At 42.5% G+C, this 18,926-nt stretch overlaps 2 protein-coding genes across 4 annotated transcripts; both read right to left on the reverse strand.

The window, feature by feature from the left end:
• Positions 1–101: 101 nt before the first annotated feature.
• On the reverse strand, positions 102–3,445 carry LOC114458502 (protein N-terminal glutamine amidohydrolase-like). The gene is given in 7 exon segments (XM_028440886.1): positions 102–243; positions 323–346; positions 349–446; positions 2,612–2,760; positions 2,833–2,883; positions 2,950–3,049; positions 3,219–3,445. Coding segments are annotated over 7 exon segments (633 nt in total). The 5' UTR covers positions 3,293–3,445; the 3' UTR covers positions 102–106.
• Positions 3,446–5,711: 2,266 nt separating this feature from the next.
• LOC114458494 (ribosome biogenesis protein bop1-like) lies at positions 5,712–18,375 on the reverse strand. Of its 3 annotated transcripts, none has more exons than XM_028440871.1 (16): positions 17,754–18,375; positions 14,620–14,769; positions 14,390–14,500; positions 13,124–13,278; positions 12,942–13,059; positions 8,437–8,538; positions 8,147–8,362; positions 7,921–8,082; positions 7,774–7,854; positions 7,508–7,577; positions 7,301–7,433; positions 7,039–7,219; positions 6,687–6,978; positions 6,526–6,610; positions 6,005–6,112; positions 5,712–5,944 (listed from the first exon to the last, which is right to left on the reverse strand). In XM_028440871.1, exons 1-16 carry the CDS (start codon positions 17,808–17,810, stop codon positions 5,791–5,793), a joined length of 2,175 nt encoding a protein of 724 aa, XP_028296672.1. In that variant the 5' UTR covers positions 17,811–18,375; the 3' UTR covers positions 5,712–5,790. The 3 variants fall into 3 exon arrangements, with proteins under 3 accessions (XP_028296672.1, XP_028296673.1, XP_028296671.1); XM_028440872.1 differs by having other exon boundaries at positions 14,390–14,503; positions 14,620–14,754; positions 17,754–17,890; XM_028440870.1 differs by having other exon boundaries at positions 14,390–14,503; positions 17,754–17,875.
• Positions 18,376–18,926: the final 551 nt, after the last annotated feature.

An 18,926-nucleotide genomic window follows, 5' to 3' on the forward strand; every position in this document is an offset into this window, starting at 1 on the left:
GGTCATGTGACCTTTATTAAAAAGTGAAGCACGGTGGGAGCAGCATCATGCTGTCGGGCTGCTCTGTGCACATGTACACACAATAACAAATATAAGCCTTTACACATTAAGGATGGGCAGGGCCTGCTGAAGAGGAGGCGGGGCTTGGTGAGTACCTGTGGGTGAAGCTCTGTAGGCTGTAAACAACACCCCATCCCACAAAGGGACTCACACTGATGAAGTCCTCCAGGTTGGTCTGACACTCTGACATCATCAAAGAACAATGACATCATCAAACACACAACGCTGACATCAATCAGAAGAGCTGAGATTGGTCAGAAACCTGCAGTGCTGATGGGAGGGTAGGGTGGGGGGGCATCTTCCAGGTCCCATCAGAGTTCTTCATGTGAGAACGATCCGAGGAGAACCGGGACAGGAAGTCGTTCGCTGGGATCACACGTAACTTCCTGTAAAAGACAGTGAAGTCATTCACACAGTGATGATGTCACTCAGTCACTCATTGGTTCACTGAACTTTATCAAACAGACATTTATAATAAATTACACGTTATTTTATTCTCTCTAAAGGTTCTGGGTTCTACCTATGGTGGTTCTACCTGTGGTTGTTATGGCCCCCTCCAGGATGTCATACCCAAACTCGAGGGGTCGCAACTTAAACAGGACGTCATACACAGAAAGAATGATTATCAAAAGTATTAACAAAAATCTTAAAAGTAGCAACATAAACTAAAAGGTACTGGAGGTCCTGACCAAACTGAACAAAAGTAGGGTGGATACTGAGCTAACCCTATCCATGGCCATCCACCCATGGTCCACCTAGCATCCACCCATGGTCCACCCATGGTCCACCTAGCATCCACCCATGGTCCACCCATGGTCCACCTAGCATCCACCCATGGTCCACCTAGCGTCCACTAGGACTAGCAGAAATCTCCAGCTCAAACTAAAATAACAAACTTGCTTCTCTCGACGAGGTCAGTCGCACTCTCTGTTTCTCCCTCCCTTCCTTCTTATCTCTCTCCCAGCTGCTGCTTTGTCAGGTCTTGTGAAACTAACAACAGTCTCTCTCTGTAACTCATCCAAAACTGGAATAATGGAATTAATTAGTTGGTCTCTCAGTGCTATCGATCAGATTTCTTTGACAAAAAGAACCAGGGGTGGTGAACCCGCATGTCCAAGCGGGACGTTTGCGGCTGGATACACACTTGACCCTTGGAACAAGTGGCGAGTTGTGTGTCTGTCCATCCTTTCCGTGGAAGACGTGGAGGACATCTACATGATTGGAATAATGATAGTAGGCATGCTGCTGATCGGAGCTGGTGGCTTCCTAATCTATCATAAAGTCCGTACTACGCTGGTGACTGTTTTGGAAAAGCTGCCAGTGATTTCTGAAGGATGTAGCAGGGCTCTGAACACTCAGACTCATGTGTTGATCGATATCAAAAGCAAGCAAGAGCTGCTTTTGGATCGTCTACGCGTTATGGATAACAACTGGGAGAAGTTAGAGACCCAGCTTGGAAGTGGAAACTAGGCCATTCATTGGATTACAGCAGAGAGACCCAGGACAGAAGGCTATTGGAAATTAACATAGCCTGTATCAAATCACATTGCTTATCTCCCTTTCGGCTCCTCAGCTGCCAAGGCTAAAGCCAAGGCTAAAGCCAAGGCTAAAGCCAAGGTTGTCTCAACTCTTATCACCAGGAAGTTTCTGCAGACGGCGGCTCTTACCCCCCACTCCCTCCCCCCGCTCCTTCCCTACATTCCTCCTGGAACTGTTGATGCTGAACTTTTCCACACGTCATCTGGTTGTCAGTAACGCAGCTACAGGTCTTCAACTTCAAATGCCTCGTCGGCCATCTTTCCCCACCTCCCAACCGCAGCTGCATGGAGGCGTGGTTGCAGCGCCGACTGGCAGCACGCCCATGTCCCCAAACGGCTGGACTCCTGTTGTTCTTCCCACCTGACCCCCTCCCCCAGCCGACCTCCCACCCAACCCTTCCTACATGCCTTGTCTCGAGTTGTTTGACTGTGTCATGCTTACATTTATGTTTGCAGAGGCAGTTTTTTTCCTGGTTTCACACTGTTTTCTCTGTTTAGGGAAATCAGTTTCAAACTGGCAGTTTTTTCCCCCTCACCCCTCCTCTCCTCCTGTTGTTGATCCCTTTTTCACCTAAATATGTGGGCGCCACAAATGGCTGCTCCGGTGTGTTGATGTGTCTTCTTTCACTGCAACTACCAAGTCAAATTCCTCGTATTGTTCTAAACTGTACCTGGTCAATAAAGCTGATTCTGATTCTGATTCTGAAGATGTGAAAAAGTGGGGCGCAGAAGAACTCTCCACATATCTGCTGATGGTCTGATGATGTTCCTCCTCTCAGCTTTTTATAAGCTCCTCCTCCCTCTGCACCTGATTACTGATGGGAATCAGGTGTGTTAGGTGAGAGGGGGGAGGGGGAGGGGGAGGACGCACCAGCTGTGACAGTCGTGGTTCTACCTGTGGTGGTTCTATCTGTAGTGGTTCTACCTGTGGTGGTTCTAACGTGGTGGTTCTATCTGTAGTGGTTCTACCTGTGGTGGTTCTAACGTGGTGGTTCTACCTGTGGTGGTTCTACCTGTGGTACTGTGGTTTGAGGTTCTGGTCCGACCGCAGAGCTTTGTGGATGTAGATGTTTGCGTGACAGGGGAACGGCAGCTCAGAGTCCAAATCATAGATCAGATATCCAGACTGAGGAACCGTTTGCAGGAGAACCACGTGGTAGTCCTAAACCAATCAGAACCAATGATGTCAGCACAGAACCAACACAAGAACCCAGGTTTTAGAGATGTGACCGACCCAAATCACTGGCTCTTCTCCTTGCCCTGATTTCTGCTCCCACAGAGGAACCTGCAGAACATAAAGAACCATGAGCTTTATCAAACGGAGGTTCTCAACGTTCTCCAACGTTCTCACCGTTCGGTTCTCATTAGATATAAACACCACGTCCAACTGATCCAACGGTGCTGTTTGTTCACGTCTCACAAAGTCACACAATTTCCAAACGTTCTCCTCACTGAGGAATAAGAAGAACACACTAGCACACATAGATCTATGCACGCACGCACACACACACACACACACACACACACACACACACACACACACACACACACACACACACACACACACACACACACACACACACACACACACACACAGTGTATGTATAAATATATATTTACCAGTAACAGGAGGTGTAGACACAGTCTCCTATGGCTGGAGTCACTCCGTTGTGCATCTCTGATCTACTGATCATATTTCTATGATCTTTGTGTCTTTAATCACTCATTTATTGTTTGTCACTCATGGAATCACAGAGAACACTTTACAGTCTGTGAACGAGCGCCATGTTTGTTTGTGTCTTTAATAAAGATTTTGTTTTTAAAAAAAAAGCGCTTCATAGTCACGTGAGAGTGAGACCGGAAATGCCTTCATCAGGACGGGAACTTTCAGAATAAGAGCGGGAGCGCTGAGGTGGGAGTTAAAAGAGCACAAACATAGAAGCACACACTGTGGCTGTGTCCGAATAGTCCCTCCTATCTCCTTTCCTATCTCCTTTCCTATCCACTGTTCCTTCAGCCCAGAAGTGTTTAGGTGGCAGCCATGATAAAGAGTGTCCAAGTTCTCTTTAAGCTCAGGAAAAGAGACTCAATGCTTCCTTTATAACCTCCTTTAGCCTAGGAAACACTGATACATCCTTTACCAAAGGAGACCACTTAATGATGACCCACAATTCACGGAAACTCATGATCGATAAGTAACAATAAATTATGTATCATGTAAGTTATTAATGCAATAATATGAACAACTTTAAATAAATCATCTAAAACCCATATATGATTATATGTAGACATATAATCAGATTATAACTGACATTAAACAGACACTCTGTGCTTCTAGAAAAATGATCAGAGACATTTTTATCCACATGATGTTTTATTAATCATAATTAATATTAATGAGTAGAAGGTGAGTGTGAACAACTATTCTCTATGTGACGTTCTTTAGTTTATCTTTAGTTCCTCGTAGCCATGGTAACCTCTTTTCCTTTGATTTACATTCAAACCTGTGATTTATGACTTTATATCAGTGGAAAGTGTTAAATATTAGCTTTTAGTTCATTTTAGGAAATGTGGAGTTTTTTCACCACGACAGACGTCACTAACTTTATTATTGTTATTATTATTACGTCACCTAGTGGAAGTGCGTCTGATTGTCGGAACAAACGTGATCACCTTTTCCTAACACCTTTCCATAACCCTGTGACGTCATCCACACGGTTAAGGAAAAGTGGATAGGAAAGGAGATAGGAGGAATATTTAGACAGTCTATGGCTGCGTCTGAATATTCCCTCCTATCTCCTTTATTATCCACTTTTCCTTAACCCTGTGGATGACGTCACAGGTTTAAGGAAAGGACATCAGGTTATTTAGTTACGTAATAATAATATTAGTGACGTCTGCCGTGGTGATAAAACTCCACATTTCCTAAAATGAACTAAAAGCTCATCTCTACCACTTCAAAGGAAAAGAGGTTACCATGGCTACGAGGAACTAAAGTAAAACTAAAAGAACTTCACAGTGAGAATGGATGCTCACACTCACCTTCTACTCACTAATCAACATTAATACTAAATAAGTAGTATTTTATTATAGTGCCATTATTGCCAGATATAGATCTACATAACACTGTAGACATACACATGTAGAACCACACAAAGCGTTCCTAGGTTAATGAAATATGTTCAATAAAACATCAAGTGGTTTTTCTATTGGAACGCTCCTTATCATTGCTTCCACTTAAACACTAATGTGGATAGGAAAGTAGATAGGAGGGAGTATTAGGACAGTCATAGATCTGTAAACATAGATAGGACAGATTAGCAGAGACTACATTATCATAACAGACCTGCAGCCAATCACAGTTGTGTGTAGGTGAACACACACAATCACGTTAAAGATAACAATACACAAACACACTGTTTAAATGATGCAACAAACTAGTGTGTGTGTGTGTGTGTGTGTTTATGCGTTTTATATTTTAACATTATGGTGATGTGATGTTTGTGTTGAACCATTTTCACTTTTTTACACCCATGGTGTGTGTAATGTTTGAGCATTTAGTGGTGGTGTGTAATGTGTGTAATGTGTGTGTTGCTGGAAGTGAAATCATACTCATTTTGTCAAATCTATTTATTGTGTGCCACAACCACATTTTATTCGTCACATTTCCATGTAATACAAACAAACCTATCCTGTTTACAGTAAACATGGTTGGCTTATCATCAAACTACAGTGTGAAGGTGGTTTGGTTTACATTAACAACAGTCTATGTGTCCCTGTCTATGTGTCCGCGGTCTATGTTTCCCTGTCTATGTGTCCCTGTCTATGTGTCCCGGGGCCTATGTGTCCCTGTCTATGTGTCCCTGTCTAGGTGTCCGCGGTCTATGTGTCGCTGTCTATTGTGTCGCTGTCTATGTGTGCTGTCCAGGGCCGCTGGTCTATGTGTCGCTGTCTATGTAGTCGCCTGTCTATGTGTCGCTGTCTATGTGTCGCTGTCTATGTGTCGCTGTCTATGTGTCGCTGTCTATGTGTCGCTGTCTATGTGTCGCTGTCTATGTGTCGCTGTCTATGTGTCGCTGTCTATGTGTCGCTGTCTATGTGTCGCTGTCTATGTGTAGCTGTCTATGTGTAGCTGTCTATGTGTAGCTGTCTATGTGTAGCTGTCTATGTGTAGCTGTCTATGTGTCGCTGTCTATGTGTAGAGGCGTACGGTTCCGTCTGCTCCAGAGGAGAACAACCAGGGCTGTGATGGATGGAACGTAACGTCCAAAACACCAAGATCCTGAGTGATCACATGACCTCTGAGAACTTTGACTGGAACGATGAGAGGGTTCTGGAGAAGGTCACTGGAACACACACACGTTAATTAATAACTCTGATTATTAACAGTATTTTATGTGGTTTACCTGTAAACGGTTCCATGACAGACGATCACTGAACCATCGTCAGACGCTGAAGCAAACAGAGGGTAACCACGGTGATAAGCCACGCCCCTCACCGCCTTCTTATGGTGTCTACAGAGACAGGTGAGGTACGGACAGGTACAGACAGACGAGGTACAGACAGACGAGGTACAGACAGACGAGGTACAGACAGGTGAGGTACAGACAGGTGAGGTACAGACAGGTACAGGTGAGGTACAGACAGGTGAGGTACAGACAGGTGAGGTACAGACAGGTACAGGTGAGGTACAGACAGGTGAGGTACAGACAGGTACAGGTGAGGTACAGACAGGTGAGGTACAGACAGGTGAGGTACAGACAGGTACAGGTGAGGTACAGACAGGTGAGGTACAGACAGGTACAGGTGAGGTACAGACAGGTGAGGTACAGACAGGTACAGGTGAGGTACAGACAGGTGAGGTACAGACAGGTACAGGTGAGGTACAGACAGGTGAGGTACAGACAGGTACAGGTGAGGTACAGACCGTAGCATCCTGTAGGGTTTGGTTGAGAGGTCGAGGTCGAACCAACTCAGTCTACAGTCATAACTGCCACAGATCACATGATCCCCTGCAGACACACACAGGTGAAGCTCTGCCCTGTGGCATACAGTCAGGCTCCACCCCTTCTCAGTCAGGTGACCTACCTGTGGGGTGCACGGCCATGCTGGAGACCCACTTGGCGTTGGCCTGCAGCTTCTTGGTGAGCTGCTGTTTGAGGAGGTTGTAGACGCGCACCGAGCGTTGCGTGGCGACAAAGAAGTAGGGCCTCAGAGGGTGGAAGGATACGTTCTGGACCAGCCCTTTGTTCCTGCTGAACGGGTTCTGGCTCCGCCTCCGGCTCAGCTGGTGGATCAGAACCTGCAGGTGGCTGGAGTGGTCGGGCATCACTGAGGCCAGATAGTCGCCCTTAGAGTGCCACGTCACCTGGTGGACCACCTGAGGGCCACAGGCTGTTAGTGCTGAGTCAGCACGCAGGGTCTGACCACGCCTACTTACCTTTGGATGACCAATCTTCAGTCGGATCCACTGGTTTAGCTCCTCCCCCTTAGTCTCCACCCAATTACAGCTCACCCCCTCTGATGGCTCCGCCTCCTGCTGAGACTTTAGAAGTCTCTCTGACGATGAAGTCACATGACCATCAGCCAATGAGGGTGCCAGGATCAGGACCACCGAGTCCCTGAGTAACAGACAGGTGAGTAACAGACAGGTGAGTAACAGACAGGTGAGTAACAGACAGGTGAGGTACACAGGTACTGACAGAGCTACAGCCAATAGGCAGAAGGCGGGGTTAGGGTTCCAGGCTACACTCTTCACAGCTCCACCCGTCTGAACCGTCCTAACACAACGAGCTGAACACACCTCCCAGAACCTGACGGAGCCGTCGTCACTTCCTGTCAACAAAGAATAACTGACATTCATCACGGTCAGTAGCTACTGACAGGAACTATGGAGGAGGAGGAGTTACCTGAGGCTAACCACTGACCACTGGGACTGACACTGATGGACCGGACCAACCCACTGTGACCTCTGTACACCTGCACACACACACACACACACTGTTTACTTACTGTTATAATAATAATAACCATTTTAACACAGTGGTGGTGTGGGGGGGGGGGGGGGGGGGGGGAGTTTAATCTATCCACATTCTGGATTCATGTGATCAGAGGACAGACGTGCACAGAACATCTATCTGTGTGTGTGTGTGTGTGTGTGTGTGTGTGTGTGTACCAGGGACTGTGTGGTGGGGAATGGCAGCAGGTCTCTTGGTTTTGGTAGTTTAGGGATCAAATCCTCAGGGTTGACGTTGACCTGAAGAAGTACAGACAGGTGAGTTAGAGGTGAGCTACAGACAGGTACAGACAAACAGGTACAGACCCGTAGTTTCCTCTGTCTAGGACACAGGTAGAGGTCGAGGCAGCGCTCAAAACGTTCGTGAATGAAACGAGAAAAAGCCGGAACGTGACGGAGGCTGGAGAACTTGGTGGGAACGAAAGGTAACTTCCTGTCTGAGGGATCCTGCTGCTCCCATAGCGCCCTCTGTAGGAAGGACACACACTGTAACAGCGCCCTTTGTAGGGGAACACACACACACGTCCCTGACCTCCTCCTCAGTCAGCAGATATTCTGGAGGGGGATTGTAGGACTCTTCATGTCCTGGGAGGCGGAGCTTAGGAGCAGGAAGGTGCATCCTGTGTTTGTTGAGGATAGAAGAAGAGTCCTCATTGGTCCACAGATCGTAGTACCGCCCCCTGCTGTCGTCCTCCACCCGCCGGGGTTTGATCCAGCCCATCTTTATAGCATGGACCATCTTAGACACCTGAGGGGGAGGAGTCAGAGAGTCAGTGTGTGTGAAAGCATGTGCAGGGTCAGAGGTCAACCATCATCACTAACCTTGTCCTTCTCAGTGAGTGAAGGGATGAAGCTCCGTTTATCAGATGGTCTGTTGGTCACAGGATGGATCATCACCTCTCTGCTGAAGAACTCTACGGAGGGCTGACACCACACACACACACACACACACACACACACACACACACACACACACACACACACACACACACACACCACACACACACACACACACACACACACACACACACACACACACACACACACACACACACACACACACACACACACACACACACACACACACACACACAGTGAAATACGATGGTCAGACACCTCTGGACAAAGTGTGTGAGCTGTTACAAGTGTTAAATGATCTGAGGCGTAGAAACTTTATAGAAAGCTTAACCTGAGGAAGCGGCGAGCGGCGTTAAACCACTACAGTGGCCGTGAACAGAGGGAGAAGGCTGGGCGTCTCTGCCGCGCAGGCAGCCTGCAGCCGACGGCGGGGAAAGCGAGGCGGGCTGTTCCTGTGTGTGTTTTATAATTCATCAATGCTGGTCTATGGACAATTCTATTTTTAATCAAACATGTACTGCAATTTAGGAATGCCTTGTTTTAAGATGTCACCCTTTGATCTTCAGCAGGAGGTCTTTGTAATTACATTATGTACAGTTTAAATGACCTGCTCATATGTGAGAGTGTTGATCCCAACGCTGTGATTATAGTAGCTTTAATAAATGTCTACTATCAACATGTGACTCAGCAAACTAGAGCTGAACATATTCTGGATCAGTTACAGAAACATAAACACGTCCTGTCTCAGACCTGCTTTATGAAGTCTGATCTCCTGCTAACTTCTCATACACAGAGGAGAAGACAACAAAACAACTTCTCACATGGTTCAGTGCTGGTCTGAAGAGGCTGATATTAAGCTCCAGGGCTGCTTTGATGCCAATGACTGGTTCGTTTTCCAGTCTGACAATGTGGATGAATTCTGTGACGCTGTTACATAAACTTTTACATTGACTGCTGTGTTTCCACCAAAAGAACCTAAAGAACACTGCAGTCAATCCATAGATGAACTCTGACGTAACATTGAAAATACACGAGCGATCATTAGTGTTTCCATCTGATGATGCGGTTCCTGTCCTGTTACGCTCAATAAAAAACGTTCCTATGGGGACCGTTAGAGCGCTACTTTGAAGAGGACGACCTTCAACGCATGTGGAAAGGAATAAAAAACATTACGTCCTGGAAACCAAGTACAGGAAGAACTGTTCCTGTTAACAAAGCTCTGCTTAATGAGCTCAACAACTTTTACTGTCGCTTTGAATCTGTTGATCCCTCGTCTTCCCAGAATGCATTGAGCAGGGTGCTTTTATGATGACGCAGCAGGAAGTTCAGTGTGTCTTGTCCAGTTCCCAGATCCAGACTACATCCCTCCTCGTCTACTGTCCCTGTTTTAACATATATCTACAACTTGTCCCTGTTTTAACATATATCTACAACTTGTCCCTGTTTTAACATATATCTACAACTTGTCCCTGTTTTAACATATATCTATAACTTGTCCCTGTTTTAACATATATCTACAACTTGTCCCTGTTTTAACATATATCTACAACTTGTCCCTGTTTTAACATATATCTACAACTTGTCCCTGTTTTAACATATATCTACAACTTGTCCCAGACAGATTTACAAAGTCCACCATTATTCTGGTTCCTAAGAAATCTCTAGTGACGTCCTGTGACCCTCACGTCTGTTCTGATGAAGACTGTTGAGCAGCTTCTACTGGACTTCATTAAGAACCAGATCCTTGTGTGTGTTGATCTGTTACAGTTTATGTATAAAAAACAGGAGCTTTGAGGATTTGATCTCCTTTACTTTGAACATTTAGACAATGCTAAACTAGAATGTTGTTCATTGATTACAGTATTTAATGCATTTTATTCTCTTGTCTGAGGTAAACTGGTTGATTAACTTCCATCTGTTGGTCTGAGTGACGTTATGTGTAAGTGGATGTTTATCTTTTTAACTGGTAGATCATAGAGTAAAAATATATAAGTGTTTATGAGTCCTGCATCTCCTCAGGGGACATTTTAAGTCCTTTGTTTTTTACTTTATACACTTCTTCTTCTGACTCCAGTTTGATCATCAAATATGCTGATGTCATCATTACTGAGAATGATGATTGATCTTATAGAGCAGAAGTTTAAAATGTTGTTCAGTGGAGTAAAGAAAACATCTCAAACATGTGAACTTCTTTTAGATTTTAGTGGTGATAACTCTCACACGCCTGTTATTAATAATTCTCAAGTGCAAATTGTTGAGAAATGCAAGTTTCTGGGTTTAACTTTGTCTAATGACCTGAAATAAAACAAAAACACTAATAACATCGTCAGGGTCTGTTCTTTCTGCAGAAACTTAGAGCATTTATTAATAACTATCATGGCTCTACACTAACATTTCCAGTGGTGACACTGGTGCGACTAACTTTCTCAGTTGGTCGCACCAGCACAGAATTTGGTCGCAGCATTTTTTTCTTTTTTTTGAGTGGGGGTGGGGGTAGTCTACAGCATAGCCACACATGCTAATGAATAGTTGACTTAACTAACGTACTGTAGTTTCGTATGCAGTAAAGATTAACAATGACTCAAGATATATTTGCTAAATGTTTTCATGTCAATATTAAGTTTTTCTGCAACAAGCAGTGGCTGAAAGTTTTTATATTATTTTAAAAGAAGACGTACCAATGTTTTTAAATAACATTAAATCATAACAACAGGTTACATTTATTCTGTTTTATTATTTTACATAAATGCTGTACATGAATTAATTTAACAGTAACATAACCAACTTATCATCTGCATTGTTTCACCCCATGAATTAAACTGAGAGGGTCCAGCTCTGATAGTGGGGTCTCCTAACCCTCTTCCCCTGGTCAGGGGTCTGTAACCTTTACTCTACAAGGAACCATTTAACCTCATCTCACCTGGATTAAAGTCCTCCTGGAGCCATAAAGACCTTCTCTATGAAGGTACTTGAATTGAAACATGAATATAATAACACATGATCATGTGATCAACACATGCTAATTACTCATTTCATAAAACATACATATTTAACCTGTACATTGGTGGTTAAATGAATCTGTTCCCACACAATTAAAATCTGTATTTTCTTCCAGAAATAGTGTTTTTGTTGGTTTAGTTTCTTACCAGGGATTTAAAACTTAAGGTTAGTCACAGGTGGAGGAAAGTTGATGGTCTGTAGATGTTGTAGGAATGTGCTGAGTCATTGTACAACCTGATTTATTTTAGCTTAATAAATTATTATATCATGATTTTATTTGTCATTAATCATTAATAACCTCTGTAAAAAATAACTATTATTTCAATAGTTTTTAAAGCTATAGGGAGCCATTGTATAAGAGTCAAAGGGCCACATTAGGCTCCAGAACCACAGGTTGCAGACCCCTGCTCTGGTAGAACCACAGCTGAACATCTGTCCTGGTATCATAGTCCATCAGTTCTGGTCCTCCATGATGATTCTGATGAGTGTGTACGCTCTATTGCTGAGCTCAGCACGTTCTTCATTTTTACTGCTGCTCTCAATGTGAGCGTGCACTCAGTGATCGACTCATTATGTCTGACTCCGTTCACGGACCGCCCACACTCCAAAGGAGCTCATTGATGTTTATATTCGGTACATTAACCATTGCATTACCCGCAGCCAAGTTGCGTGAGCGTGCACCGTCTCCTCACCCACAGCACTGCAGTAAAACCAGCCTCCACTCTGAACTCCTCGGTCAACCTCCACCAGCCAATTAGCAGTGCCCGTTTATACACCGTTTTACGGTAATTCCGCAGCGCAGAGACAGAGAGAAAGAGAAGTGAACTCTGTGGGACATGACGGATCGTTCAGCTGCTCCGTATAAAATATTGTCATCCTATACGTACTCGCACAAATGTGACCAGATAAAATTTTCACTCGCACACACTGAAAAAATACTCGCATATGCGACCATTTTGGTCGCAGTCTCGAGCCCTGTCTAAGATTCTGTTCTGTTCTGGAGGATCTCTATGATTACAGACTCTTTAATCGTGCTCTGAGAATCATCAATAACTATTCTGGTACTGGTCACCCTGTTGTTCTAACTTCTTCCCTCCAGGAGAAGATATCGTTCATTGAGATGCAGGACATCTCGCCGAGTTAACAGCTTCTTCCCACAAACTTTGAAGGCTGTTCTTGCACTTTTATCGGTGTATCGTTTTATTGTTGTATTGTTTTAAGTAGGTTATGTGTGTGTTTTTATTACCACACTTCATAGTGTTCATTTATTTTGTCTATTTTGGTGTTTGTTGTTGCTGTCTCTGGTGCATTTTGGTGTATTTTGGCACAAATATTCCAATGTGTTTTTTCACTGCAAATGGCAAAGAAATTGAACTTAAACTTTAACAGTGTGTGTGTGTGTGTGTGTGTGTGTGTGTGTGTGTGTGTGTGTGTGTGTGTGTGTGTGTGTGTGTGTGTGTGAGGCTCACCTGGTACTCGTTGAAGCTGACGTCTCCAAACTGTCCTCTCTGTAGACGTTTGATCAGCTCCAGCTGGTCCTCAGACAGAACCACATCAGAACCTGTCTGCTGGTCACACACCGTTCTCCTACACATGCGCACACAGTTGAGCTAGTACAAACTGCTGAGTCATGATATGTTCCAGTACTCACCAGAACTCTGGGTTCTCCATCTTGTCCAGGAACTGGTCCAGCTCGTCCTTGTTCCTGATTGGTTTATAGATCCTCCGCCCCTCCAGGTCATAGCCAATGTGAGGAAAGTCTTTGTACCAGTCCATGGGAACATTCCCCACCGTGTTCCTGATGTCCTGCACACACACACACACACACACGCAACACAACCATCAGCGCACACACATACAGGTTGTGGAGAGCCTGCGTGTCCTGATGGAACGTTTCCAGCTGGATACACGATGGATTCCTGATTCCTGAAAGGTCATCTGTCTCTATTTGTCATTGAGGACGTGGAAGAAATCTACATGATTAGAATCATGGTAGCAGGGATGCTGCTAATGGAGCTGGCGGCTATCTGATCTATCGTAAAGTCTGTATTAGGTTGGCAGCCATTTTGGGAAGGCTGCCAGTCATCACCTGAGGTTTGGGCAGGGCATTGAACTCTCAGACTATCATGAATGGAGAGGATGTCTCGACCAATTGTTTGAGCACACTAGCGTAGCTTCTCTTCTTCACTGGTGGAATAACTGCATGCCAACCGACCACTGGGTTACCAGCGCCCTCTGCTGATCTAAACAAATATCTGACGTAAATACAATGCAATTGAACTAAAAATAAATCTTGAATGAAATAAATAAAGAAATAATACAAATGAAGAAGAAACCTATTAATTTAAATTCTGGTTCTATAGTAAACAATGCAAAACTGCATAATAGTCATTTTTCTTTTTAAAAGTGCAACTAAAAATGTATTTTGTGCCTTAACAATTGGACTTACAAAAAAAAAAAAAAAACATACATTGCACCGATTTACGTCAGATATTTGTTTGGACCAGCAGAGGGCGCTGGTAACCCAGTGGTTGGTTGACATGCAGATATCTTGCAGTGAAGAAGAGATGCTATGCTAGCAGACATAGCTAATAGAAAAACGTGACTTTTACAGATATTCACGTAATATTAGATATTTTTTGGTGCTAAAGGGGTAATGAATCATTTATAAACATGTTTAAGAAAAGAAAGAAAGTATTACAGATTCCGCCTGCCGCCCACACTTCTGGATAGCGCCTTCTGCTGGTTAAAAAAGTACTGCGATTAAATTTTCACGGTATTGATGTGAATCGTGATGCTTATGAATCGATTTTTAACTGCCATACGATTAATCGTTACATCCCTAGCGCGCGCACACACAACCATCAACACACACACACACAAAACTATCAGCGCACACACACACACAAACACACACCTCTTCATCTGAGGAGTCCTTCTCGTACTCATCCTCTCTTTGCTCCGCCTCCTCCTCATTAAGGACACGCTCCTCCAGCTGCTCCACCTCCTCATTAAGGACACGCCCCTCCTGCTGAGAAGAGAGGTCCACACCTTAGTCTCCCTGACCCAGCAGGTTATCTCTACCTGCTGATTGATTACCCAGTGACTGATGACCTAATGATTGATTACCCAATGATTGATCTCTACCTGCTGATTGGCTGAGGGCTCGTCCTCAGAGTCGCTCCCCGACTCCTCCAGTCCAGAGTAAACACTTTCCTCACTGTCTGAGACATCTTCATCACCCTCCTCTTCCTCAGCAGGACTCATGTTGAACGTTAGCACCTGCTCACAAACAGACTATTAATGAACTAATTAATCATCAGACACTGAATACCAGGGGCGTCAAACTCATTTTAGTTCAGAGGCCGAATAAGCTTTTTGACTCTCGCTCTGGTTTGGTTCTTCCACATTAGGTCAAAGGTCAGAGGGATAAACTCTCCATGGCTGACGGTGTAGGAAGAGATTTACATTATTTTACCCATTGAAGCTTTGATTCCTTGAAATATTTTTTGCGTAAGTGTGGTATCGGTCTCTGAGGCAGAAAGACCGAAGGTGTGTTCCATAAAGGAGGGTTAACAAACTGAGTCTATCCATAAACTCTGGGTCAACATACCCAGTAGGGATGTAACGATTCACTGAACTCCCGATACGATTCGATTCACGATACTGGGTTCACGATACGATTCTCTCACGATTTATTTTACAAAATGGGACTGTAGACAAATTTTTTTATTGGGAAAACAACTAGAAAATACTTTACTATTTTCATTTTATTTTTATTGTCAAAAGAATTCCTTGATAAACAATTCAAAACAATGCAATTTAAGTAAAAATAAATCTTGAATGAAATAAATAAAGGAATAATACAAATGAAATAAATATTAATTTAAATTCTGGTTCTATAATAAACAATGCAAAACTGCATAATAGTTATTTTTCTTTTAAAAATGCAACTGAAAATGTATTTTGTGCCTTAACAATTGGACTTTAAAAAAAAAAACAACCGTGATTACACTGATTTACGTCATATTCGTTTGAACCAGCAGAGGGCGCTGGTAACACAGTGACATGCAGATATCTTGCAGTGAAGAAGAGAAGCTATGCTAGCAGACAGAGCTAATAGAAAAACGTGACTTTTACAGATATTCAAGTAATATTACAGATATTCTTTCGGTGCTAAAGGGGTAATGAATCATTTATTAATATATGTAAGAGTAGAAGGCGGCCAGAAAGAAAGTATTAGCAGACTCCGCCCACCGCCTACACTTGTGGATAGCACCCTCTGCTGGTTAAAAAAAAAAGTACTGCGATTCAATTTTCAGAAAATTGATATCAACTGTGATACCTATGAATCGATTTTTAACTGCCTTACGATTAATCGTTACATCCCTAATACCCAGCGATGGGAAACTCTGGGTATCTGATTCATTACAGCTGGTATGAAGTGGATCAATAAACTTTGAGTACAAAAAGCGATAAAAAGCCATCATCAATGGACCAATGATTACACAAACTACCATGGTAACCACCCAGAAGATAGTGATTTATTCACCCTGATGGTGAAATAAGTCAGTGTTTGATGAATATGATCCTGTTCTAAAGGTGTGTTCAGTCTTCAGTGATTATAGTGATTAAATCACCTGTAATTAATAACACTTTATGATCACTTCATCACTTTATCTCTTCAGTGACGTGACGAGTGGTGAATAATAATAATAAAATGTGTCTGAGGAGACGTGTCAGCATCATAGGATGTCTGTATAGAGAGTCCTCCTGTTACACTGGATATAAACACAGTGACTGATGCTTCATATCTAATCATTTATATTGATTTTAATGTAATATTATCACCAGATTCATCTCTACGTCATAAAAAAACACTGAAGTGGGACCCGAACCCACGATCCATCGCTTCCAAGACCAGCGTCACAATTCACTGTGACATCATACCTTCATAGATGTATGATCTATAGATTTAACTGTATAACAATATAAAACAATAATCAAGCCTTAAAAGTGTATTAATTTAAATGATCATCTCCTCCTTTATATTATCTACAGGTTTGTATTCAGTGAACTTTACTACAGACGTCAGTAGATGTTTTAATGTAGATCAACCTCTCAGTGTGTTTCACTAAATGATCTACATCTACAATGTTAGAAAGAAAATTAAAGTTATCACAAAAAAAAACATAAATCAACACAACATTAGTAATGATGTGAACACGTCTGTGGTGTGTGATGTCACTAATGTGTTTCAGAGAAAAGTGTTAAGGTTCATTAAAGTGTTCAGGTGGGCGGAGCCAGGTAGAAACCCAGGGTTTCTTTGATAAAACCTGTCAGTGACCAGGTTTAGTTCATGGACAATGTTACCATGGTAACATACTCAGAGATAAACATACCTCATGTTTAGGAATGAGATACTCAGAGTTTGAACATAACCTACTTTATGGAATACCCCTCAAGTTAGCTGGTAAAGCTAATGCTGCTAAAGCTAATGCTGCTAAAGCTAATGCTGCTAAAGCTAATGCTGCTAAAGCTAATGCTGCTAAAGCTAATGCTGCTAACACACAAGCTGAAAATTCTTTTTTTTCCTGACTTTTGAAACTGTTTCAGCTGATGGCGTTACTTAGTTCACTTATCAACATGTCCATCTTGTGCATTTCCTTCTAATTTGTAAATGTAAATAAAATAATATCTAAATAAAATAATCATGGACCTGGTTAGTGATTGATTAACTTCATAAATTTACCGTTTCACAGTGTGAACTCATACTGTCCTTTTCACACTCAGAAATCTCTCTTTACCATCAATAATAATAATAATAATACATTTTATCTATAAGCACTTTTCAAAAACTCAAACAGTTTACAGTTGTTAAAACAATTACACAAGTCAGTAAAAGAAAGCAACAACAATGAAGTAAATAGAGAAAAAATACATAACAATCATAAGTTAAAAGTTTGTAGAAGGAATGTAAACAGGTAGTCGGTGTTTTCATTCACCAGGGGTCACCTGTGTGGAAGCAAGGACTGCCTCGCTTCAATACTGCTGCTGAGCTGCTCCTTCGGTTTTTAAAAGTGCTCAGATCGGCTAAAATCAGCATCAGCGGAAAACATTGGACACCTCCTCTAGTCTGAATATGTGTAATATTAATAATATAAACACTATTAAAATACTAACTATTTCTGAAATAACATTATAAACGCTGTTAGGTTGGAAATATCAACAGAGTGAATGAGTTTTGTTACGTTTATAACAGTTAGACATATGACTCTAACCTGCTTCTTCTGCTCATCTTCCTCCTCCTTTGCTCTCTTTAATCCGATCTTCTTCATCTTTTTCTCCTCTTCTAGTTTTTCACGGACACACGTGGGACAGTCTTCTTCTTCTTCTTCTTCTTCTTCTAATGGTTTCCGGCAGGCTGTACACTAAAAGAAGCGTAATGCTGCCCTCTACTGTTCACTTAGAGTCACTCCATTTTAGATTCTCAAATAGAGGTTGGTAGATTGGAGATACCTCACCACTGCCTTATCTATTAAAATCCACTCTGTTCTTGGTGCAAATATTGACTTTATTGAAAACACTGTCAGCCCAAGAGTTGAAAGTTCTTTAAATAACGTTCCCCTTTCTACATAATAACATCTACAGGCCAATAGAACATGGGAAATAGTCTCAAATTGACCACACTGACATAATCCATCCGGATGTTTGCCTTTTGGATTTAAATATGCAGCTAGTCCACAATGCCCCAGTCTTAATCTGGTTATTTTAACTTGATTTGATCGGTAAGTTGTCCACAGGAGTCTAGTGCCCTACACACTTTAAATAATGCCTCCCTCTAGACTCATTCTCCCTTTGCCATTGTTGATACACAGTAGCTTCTTCTTCTTCTAATGGTTTCCGGGAGGCTGTCCACTAAAAGAAGCTCAATGCTGCCCTCTACTGTTCAATAGAATCACTCCACTTTACAGGTGCTGCTCATACCATTAGAATATCATGAAAAGGTTGATTTATTTCAGTAATTCCTTTCAAAAGGTGAAACTTGTATAATGTCTACATACACAGAGCCTAACCCATGAAAAACCAATACTACACCTCATCAACACAACATCTGCTCTAACCCCAGAGGAGCATCAGCCATAGAACCAGAATAAATAAACAATCTCAGGTTTAATTTACTCAATCCAATCTAAAGCACAGCACCTCCAGCTGTAGCATCAACGCTTATAGAGATAAAAAAATAACAATAAAAAACAATAGAGATAATAAAATTAATAAAAACAACAATAGAGATTGAATAGAAATGTGTTTGTCCTACTTATCACGTACTTAAAATAAATAAAGAAATAAATATGTAAGAAAGGTGTATCATTAATGATAATATAAAATAATGCAGTGAGATAACTAAAGAGGAGAACGAAGCTGAGTGAAGTTAATTAATCCGGATTATT

The sequence above is a fragment of the Gouania willdenowi genome, unplaced genomic scaffold (assembly GCF_900634775.1).
Source record: "Gouania willdenowi unplaced genomic scaffold, fGouWil2.1 scaffold_120_arrow_ctg1, whole genome shotgun sequence".
In the NCBI taxonomy this organism is placed as follows: domain Eukaryota; kingdom Metazoa; phylum Chordata; class Actinopteri; order Blenniiformes; family Gobiesocidae; genus Gouania; species Gouania willdenowi.